The 9019-nt window shown below is 56.1% G+C and overlaps 1 protein-coding gene across 1 annotated transcript in view; it reads right to left on the reverse strand.

The window, feature by feature from the left end:
• SDK1 (sidekick cell adhesion molecule 1) overlaps window positions 1-9019 on the reverse strand; it is a 478174-nt gene that overhangs the window by 149190 nt on the left and 319965 nt on the right. Inside the window, exon 14 of the mRNA XM_010845804.1 lies at window positions 2659-2795. Within this exon, the coding sequence (XP_010844106.1) occupies window positions 2659-2795 (137 nt within the window). The remainder of the gene's footprint in view (window positions 1-2658; window positions 2796-9019) is intronic.

The raw sequence follows: 9019 nt of genomic DNA on the forward strand, positions 1-9019 counted from the left end.
CCTTGGGATTTCCCAGGCAAGTGTACTGGAGTGGGTAGCCATTCCCTTCTCCCAGGGATCTTCCTGACCCAGGGATTGAACCCCCATCTCCTGCACTGGCTAGCCGATTCTTTACCACTGAGCAACCAGTGAAGCCCAAAGATTTTAGCCACCATTGATTAATGAGGGAACCAGTAAGATGTTACAATGTATCAGAAGAGCATTTGAACAACATATACACATGCTGACCATCGGGAAGGCTAAAATGAACTTACAAACAGTTGCAAAACTGGCCCATAGCTTCAGAGCAACAACCAACCACTACGGTCTCGACCTATCACAAGGACGATTTCCATGGACAAGAATTATTTGCATCATTGCGAGCTTTCTAGAGAAAGCTCTAGAGTTGCGAGATTACCCTAGAGTTGTAAAAATAGCTCAAAAACAATGAAAAGTACAGGCCCCTAAAGCATCAGGTGACCCTGAACGTGGCTCGAAGGGCCACGGTGACCTGCCCTTCGGTCCACTTCAGAGTCCCTCACAGGTTTTTCTGGCACTCTCCCCCGTGGGACTGTACCAACCTTAAAGACTAGTCTTGATCAAACTCGACCAGCACTTTAGAGCAGGCCACGCCCTCCTGCTGTGTGACAGTCCTCAGCCTGTCTGCAGGGTCCCCTGCCCTCTCTCTTTTCCTTTGTTTGAGTCACACAGCCTGTGGGACCTTAGGTCTCTGACCAGGGATTGAACCCGTGCCCCGTGCAGTCAAAGACGGCTGTCTTAACCACTGGACTGCCATGGAGGGTCTGCTGGGCCTTCCCCCCTCCGCCCAGCAGGCTCATCCTTCGGGCTGGGCCTTGGGATGTGGCAGTTCTCTCCAGTCCCTGGCCTCTGGCAGAGACGCCTGGGACCAGAGGACGACCAGCTCCCTGGGAGGAGCTCGGGACGCCTGCAGGGGCCACGCTCCGCGCAAACGGGCTTTGGGCTGGTGGCACCTGGACCCACTGCGGCGGCAGCTTCAGAGCTCTGCTCCGTGAGCGTGCTGACAAGGCTGTCCTGTGACACTGGCTGTCGAGAGGGCAGGCGTCACCCAGCACCTGCCTCCTCCACAGAGCCACGCACAGTGGTCTCTGCAGGACCCACTTCCAGGGGGACGGAGGCTGACTCTGCCTTCCAGGCGGCGCTGGCGTCGGCCAGTACCCTGAGAAGTGGGACGTGGGGACTGTCTGATGGGGTTATTTAGAACCGTCCGCTGGCACAGCCCTCAGCGCCGGCCAAATACCATCTCCATTTTAGCACGTTAGCTGCTAAGCGGCTCTTTCTGAACATGATTAGCCAGCGTGTTCACGGGCTTCTTAAGGGCACTGTTACCTAATAAAAATAAACCCCAGATTGTTGGCCCAGATGACAGTGCTTGTCTTGCTATCTGCTCAGCAGGGAGACATGTGACTTGCCCACTGATAAGTGGGCTGACTTGGCCGAGGCCGCAGATGAAGTCAGGGCCAGCCGGAGAGAATGGTCCTCTCCACTTCAGAGTCTTTGTGGTAACGATGCTCAATGTAGTCGTGATGACGGTATGAACTACTCAGGACTCTCCTCTAGAGGCTCTCAGGGAAAGCGTCTGGGCAGTGGCCAGCTCAGGCGGGCCCAGCAGGGGAGCCAGGGGCAGAGGATGCCCTCGGTCACCTTCTCGGCATCCTGGCCCCTCCTGCACGCTGTCCTCACTTCAGAAGCTGTTTCCACACGCCTCGGGGTGACACGCTGCCCCCTGCCCTCGCCCGCCCCGGCCTCCCACCACTCCCACTAGGGGCACCATCCGACCGTCTCCCGCCTGGGCCCTCCCCCCACTGTCTCCCCATGGCGGTTGGAATGAAGCCACCTCAATGGGAGAGCGCAGCACGGCAGGACGCGAGGACACGTCTGACCATGTCCTTCTGTCAGCGGTTGAGGCTGACCATGTCAGCATGCAGCCAGCACCCGGCAGAGCGCCTGGTGCAGAGCAGACGCCCAAGCAGGACTAAGTACAGGGCAGATGGATGGATGGAATGAATGACTGTATGTAAAGCCTGCTTCTTACTTAGGCAAGATGTCTGACAAAGAGCCAACAACCATGCACACTGTTGGAACAGCTGGCGTGCACGTGAAGCCGTGCCCCATTTTATGTAACCCGGGCACCCCAGGGCACCTTCCTCATGGCCAGGGTCGGTGACTATGACCCGAATACATCCTCTGGGAATCCACCAGGGAACCTGACCCCGTTCATCCGTGAGTGCCTATTAAGGGCACAAAGACGATGGAAACAGAGTCCTGATTCCAAGGAGACAACGCCCACGGGAGTCGGCTACGTCAGGATCCCGACGGCAAGAGGCCGCTCCTGCGGGGTCCTCTCCACCCCACGCAGACAGGGCGCCCCTGCGGGCATGGCCCCGGGCCCTCAGCATGGACCCTGGCACCCACTGAGGGAGGCCCTGGGGCCACTCCGGCTGCTGCCCGCCTCGGCGCCCACGCTGCCCTTTCATTTTCCCGAAGCCTGAGCCACGGTTTCCATTTGAAACTCTGTAAAGCATCTGGAGCGTTTCGCTGGCTGGTGTGGGTCTGAGCCAGAAGGAAAGGTTAAAGACATTAAGAGCTGGGGAGAAATCTGATTATTGCCCATGGCGACACCACTGCCTTGCTACTTACTGTTCTCGGACAGCTCCACAATGTAGTAAAGAACAGGGCTGTTCCCGTCGAAGGGTCGGACCCAGGAGAGCACCACGGCATGGCTGTGTGCAGGGTTCAGGCTGGCCACGAGGTTCTGGGGTGAATGGGGCAGCTCACTTGGATAAAAAGGAAGAAAGAAAAAAAAAAAAGCACGTATCAGAATTGTGTGATAACCTCCTGGCTCTCATACTGCCGGCTCCTGGGGTGCGATGTTTGGAAAACAGCAAGCAGGCCCTGAACACAAATACTAATGACTCGCTGCCCTTCTCCCCCACAAAAAAACAAAAACCATCATCATTCACAACGTGTTTTATTTTCCAAACGTAATTTGATTTAATCCCTCTGGTAGGGATTAAGCAACTAACAACTCTCGCTTAAATCGAGTGGGGAGTGCCCATTTCATACAGTAGATGGTTTAATTGAGAAAACTTGGTCACCAATTTGCTTCTGCAGTGAGACGCTGTTAATGGGAACACAGCAAGCCACCTATGAGGAAAAGGCCCGGGAAACAGGGTCGACTGTGGAAGTTCCCCACACCAGCTATCTGGAGTCACCAGCCAAAATGCCCATATGTGTCCTGGGACAGTGTGGCCATCTCGCGACTGGGCGTGCGCAGTTATACTGTCGCCCTGGTTCTGTTGGGTAATGGAGATTGGGAGAGGCGTTGAAAGGCAACTGCGGTGAAAACGCTAACTGAAAACCCATGGAAACAGTGAACAACCCATCAGCAAGGCCATAAAATGCAAACACAAAGCAGATAAATTCTGGAAAGAAGTTACAAGCAGAAGGGTCTTCATTGGGATTTACTGATGATGAAGCTTCAAAACCCAGTTGTGTGGTTTCTGCCACTGATGGGGGCGAGACCTTGCACTTCCGAGCTGCCAGGCCCGTGTTTAACCTTCGCCCCTTGGGCCCCGGGGCAGGGCCCTGTGTTTTGGACTTTAGGACTGGCTTCTCCTCCTGCTGGAGAGGGGAGGGGGCTGGAAAGGGGACGCTGGGTGTGACCTGTTTCACCCACCAGCTAGCTCTGGTCTCTCTTACACATCAATTACTGCTGACCCACACAGGCCAGCACAGAAAGCCATAATTATACTTGATATTTTTAATTTAAAAAATGTACTCATTACCCTCGGAAATTTATTAAGCTGTTACGTGCTTGCAGCTACCTAAGAAACACAGCTCTCTCTAACCACCCATGCGGTTTATAAACAAACTAATATTTCTCATGTAGACCGCGACTTTAAATCAGTACCACGAAGGATGAACTCGGGCCTGAAACGTCGTCCTGTTTTCTCTTTAATTGTGAACTGAGTTTTAAATCAGGAGAGGGGCCCCTCTGCTCTGTCCACAACACCAGCGCTCCTGGGGTCGTGAGGCTCGGGCTGCCCAGAACCCTGCGCTCTGCTGGGAGTCATGCCGCTCCCCTGCCCTCAGCAGCGCCCCCTCCCCGCTCGTCAGCCAGCACTGCCCCCCAGGCACTCTCCAGCGAGCACAGCGCTGCCCGCGGGGGCCAAGCCCATAACCCATCACTCGCCCAGCCTCCAGAGCCCAGTCTCCCCTCTGTGGGGACCCTCTGAGCCTCCTCGCCCCCGACTCAAGCAGAACTCATCATGCCTACCTCGACTCTCTCTGTAATTGATAGACTTTTTAGTTGGACAAATGTCGTGAAGCCCACAGAGCAGGGCCAGGGCGTGTGCTGGACGACGGGCCCTCGTCCTCTGCCAAGCAGCCTTGTCCAGCCCGCGTCACCAACGCCTGGAGCTGAGCGGCATGCAGGGGACAGGGGGAGGGTGGACATGCTGACCCCGCCGGGGCAGAGGGAGGAACCAAGCCCTCTCCAGCCCGCCCTCCCAGGTGTGGACACAGCCAGAAGGTGGCCCTGGCCCTGGCCGCCCAGAGCGCCCAGCTGGGAAGCCACGATGGGGACAGCAGCTGAGAGGCAGTGCCCTGCGGGAGAGGCGGGGGCCGAGGACGAGAGCATCGGGGGTGAAGATGGAGGACCGGGCGGGCAGTGGCCACTGGGGTCACAGGCAGGGCCGGGGGCACCGTGGGGTCACAGTGGGGGAACGCAGGGCTTGCACTGTGTCGTTGAGGGGGGCAAGTGAGGGAGGCCCGGGTCCAGAATTTCTGGCTGTCGGTGTGACCTTGGCTTTCTGGGGCTGGAACCGGGACCCCAAGGGCAGCTAGCTAGAAAGGGTCCTGGGGACTCACTGTCGGAGGGTGCTCTGTGTAACCTTAGGAGGGAGAAGAGGCGAGCGGCAAGGCTGGTCAGTGGTCAGAGGAGGCAGGCGGCCGGGGCTGACGCGGGTGGGGTCAGGAGAAGACACGGCAGCCGGAGGAGGGGTGCCCGGCGGGCCCGGGACCAGCTTCGCAGAACGGTCCTCCTGTCCCCGCGGAGGGACGGACAGGACAGGGGGCGGCGGGAAGGGACAGGCTCCTTCTGCACAAGAGAGTCGGCCGTGGCCTGGAGCGTCTCTGCACACCCTGTCCCGGGGGTTACGAGGGGTCCGATCCTAACGTTCCCACAGCCGGGAAGACCCCGGGTCTGCGCTCAGCATCAGATCATGCCTCTCAGCCTAAATGGGGTGCACTTAGCAACAACCCATCTGACAGGTGAGTGGACGGCTCTCTTCCTAGGGCTGGAGTGCTGTTGAGACGGAGGGCTGCTCACCACTCCGTGTCTGCTGGTCACTCCAGGCAGCCTTCTGTCCAGGTGTCCACTCAGGAAGCCCTGGAGCCAGCTTGGACAAGGCCCTAGTCCATCCATCTCACCAGGGGCGCGGGTCTGGGGTCCTGCCTCCCGGCCCCTGAACAGCCCCCAAGGGGAAGAGCACAAGGCCTGTGGAAAGGGGGTACGCCGGACAGCAGCAACGCCGCCCCAAGCCTGCGGCGGACAGGTGAGCAGAGAATTCTAGAAAGACTGGGGAGACTTAGGAACTTAAAAGGCAAAGTGGCCTTGAGACATTTAGCGCCGGTACCGAGATCTAGAGCCAGCGGTGCCCAAGGACATCGCCGTTTGGGACGCAGCTAGAGATAATGAGCCCTCGTCCACCGCCGCCCAAGTCCACGGTCACCCCCGGAGGACGGCCGACGCAAAGTGTGGTTTTTACATACGTTACAGAACTCCAAGTCGGAAGGAAATTTAGATTTTTTTTTTCTTCTGATTCCAGCCTCTCCCCATTTGGGATTCCTCTCTAGCATATCTCTGGCGTTCAATATTACTGGTTTCACAATGCAAAGAACTAACTCTTTAATATACATTGGAAAAGTACACTGTTTCTTTAAATGATAAGTTTCGGTTATCTGGAAAATTAAGCTTGGTGAAATACTCAACTAACCCGTCCACAGCTGACAAATGAGGCTTTCCGATATTCTGAATCCACTTCGGAGGATCTTATCTGATAGCAGGAGAGGGTGTCTCAGCACGTCTCTGCCAGCTCGGAAAGGAGATAAATGATCAGCAGAGTGACTCGCGACCCTGACGTGCAGACGGTGTGACAAACGAAAGGATCTGAGGACGCGGGGGTGAAGCCCATGCTGAGTCACCGCGCAGTTTGAAGAGAACTCGCCATTGGGGAACTAGGCCGTGGTAAAGGCAGAAATTACCAACAACCAGGCCCGGCCTGTGCAGCCAGCGAGGCAGCGAGGTGCGTTTGGGAAAAACCAGCTGGGGAGAGACCCGAGAGGAAGCGGATGGTGAAGGGGCGCCCGCGGGGGGCTCCCCGGGAGGGAGAGGGGCCGATGAGCATTTTATAGAAAAATGAGCATTTTCCTATAGAAAAGCCCTGCCCCTTGAGCGGACAAATGACGCCTCGGTCAAACCCATCTTCTCTGACTTCACTCCGAGGATGAAGGCAGCGGGGGCTCGATGGCTCTTGAGAAATGGCACTAAATTGTTCGCTGTGTATTACGGCTTTGTCAGAAGCGGTTCTAGTGAAGGAAACCTCTCCCACTGCCTCGGGGCCACGTCTCCAGCCGCTCCGTAAATGAGGCTTTCCTCTGTACTCTGGCTCAGAGGAATTAGTCTCTGGTCTCAGAAGGAAAGACGCGGTGCTAATTGGGTTTTTAAATGATTAACAGTCAACCCACAGAGCCTTGGCGTCTGGTCCCTCTGGGGTGCTCAATACAGCAAGAAGCTTCGGGGGTCTGCAGTCACCCCAGACCCGGTTTCTTCCTGTAAGGCCCCAGCAAACTGGTAGGACAGACACAACTAACACGGCCGGGGACCAGCATAACCAAGACTGTGTGTTGTCAATTGGTCAGATGCGTCATGAGACCCTCTGGAATTGCAGAGACTTCTCTCTGGGAGGGGGTGAGGCAGACCCCTCTGAAATTAATCCTCCTTGGTGGTACCAAATACCCAAACCTGTCTCAATCTGCTAAGTGGAGCGGGGCTTCCTCAGACACTGATGGGCCACCTGTTCCAGGCACCGAGGCCTCCGTGGCAGATAGACATGCCTGGTGCGTCCGAGGGTCACAGACTTCAGGCAGAAATAAAGTAGGGTGAAAGAGAGACACCTCTTGGCCCCAGTGTGTGTGGGGGGTGCTGTTGATGAAAAGAGGAGTATTTTTTTATGAGATGGTGAGGCATAGTAAGATCTGGGACTGACTGTCCCCCCTGAGCGGGGCTCCTGGCCAGTCCAGTCAAACTTCACCGCCATCCTTCAAGGTAAATGACAACGCACCCCATTCACAGGTGAGAAGACCGAGGCTGCAGCATGGGAGCTGGGGAGGGGCCCCCAGGCCAGCATCGCTCGGGGGCAGCCGGTGGCCCTGCTGCAATGGTGGCTTCTCCCCCAACCAGGGTCCCCTAGCCCCCTGCCCCCCAGGCTGACACAGAGCAGACGCTCCAGGGCACCAACTATGGAGCAAGCCCACAGGAGAGCTGCCAGCGGCCGGCCTGCTCCTGAGAAGCCCACTTGTAACGTTTCTAATTTCTATATTTAACAAAGTGGCTTTTAACTCGAGCGGGGAGGCTGGGAAGCATGCTTTCAGGCTCTTCTGAAGGACACTATTTAGCCCAGAGTAGCTCTCAGTCACTCCTGCAACAGGAGACTGTGGTGGTTGTCATCCGAGCGAATCCGGGAGATGTTAACGTGCTGGATTTGCAAGTTCTCTGAGAAGCTCGAATGCCCCGCAATCCTGAGTTATGACTATTATCATCACTATTGTCATTGCCGACGTCCTAGAGTTAGGACCTTATTGGATCTAAAGATACGTGCGCTCTAACCTACAACCTTCCCCATTCATTCCGATTTGGAAGAACTGAGAGCTCATTACACCAACAATTCACGAGGACCGCTGTCTCTCGCATCAGCTCTGCAACCAGTCGCACCTAAATTGGTTTGAATCGCGAAGCTGCAGTATTCTGTATTTGGAGATGAGGTGTTTTCCCATTACAGAAAGCCCATTATTTTATAGATACAGCAACATTTGCTGGAAAAAAAATGCATTTTACTTAGAGGAAATCAAATAAGCAAATAGTAGGGAAGATATGTAAATCAGCAGAACATAAAAGCTGTGCGGAATAAAAGCGCCCACTACACTGCAAGCGTGCAGTTCGGCTTCTGCTGACAGAATCTTTATGAAATGCTCACATTTATTTATTTGGTACCAGTGATGGATGATCTGAGTTCTCAAAGGTAGTTTAACTGTGAATAGCGCGGTGTGTCACGTGGATTCATGGGTCGTGGACGCCAGAATCATCAACAATTTTTAGGAAGGTCTTCCCCTGAGCTGTGGATGGGGGAAGGAAGACAGGGGACCAGGGCTGAGCAGGGCGGGCACCCTCAAGCGGTGGGGGGCCCAGGCACGCACACACCTACAAGGAAGGCCAGAGGCCTGAGCAGACTGGCTGCGAGGACTACTGGAGGCCCACGACACACATGTTCATTCAACCACCAAAGTGCATTCACTGAGCGCCCCAGGTATGCCAAACACGGCCAGGCCTCAAAACGCAGAGCTGTGTCATCCTCCAGTCCCGGGAGAGAGAAGGGGGAGACAGAGGGTGAGGTGGTTAGACGGCATCACTGACTCAGTGGATGTGGATCTGAGCAAACTCTGGGAGAGAGTGGAGGACAGAGGAGCCTGGCGTGCTGCAGTCCATGGGGTCACAAAGAGTCGGACACGACTGAGCGACTGAACGACAGCAAATAAACGCTGCAGAGATGACCTGGTCAGTAGGCCCTTCAGCTTCCTGCCTGTGAGGAGAGGGGCTGTGGGGGGCGAGTGTGGCCCCCACGGCTCCCCACCCCAGAAGGCCAGGCAGCTGCCCATCCCGCCTGCCTGGCCTTCCTGCCACCTCCGTGAGTGCTGGTGGGAGGTGCGTGCCTCCCCTCAG

The sequence above is a fragment of the Bison bison genome, unplaced genomic scaffold, assembly GCF_000754665.1.
Source record: "Bison bison bison isolate TAMUID 2011002044 unplaced genomic scaffold, Bison_UMD1.0 scf7180017864223, whole genome shotgun sequence".
Taxonomy (NCBI): domain Eukaryota; kingdom Metazoa; phylum Chordata; class Mammalia; order Artiodactyla; family Bovidae; genus Bison; species Bison bison.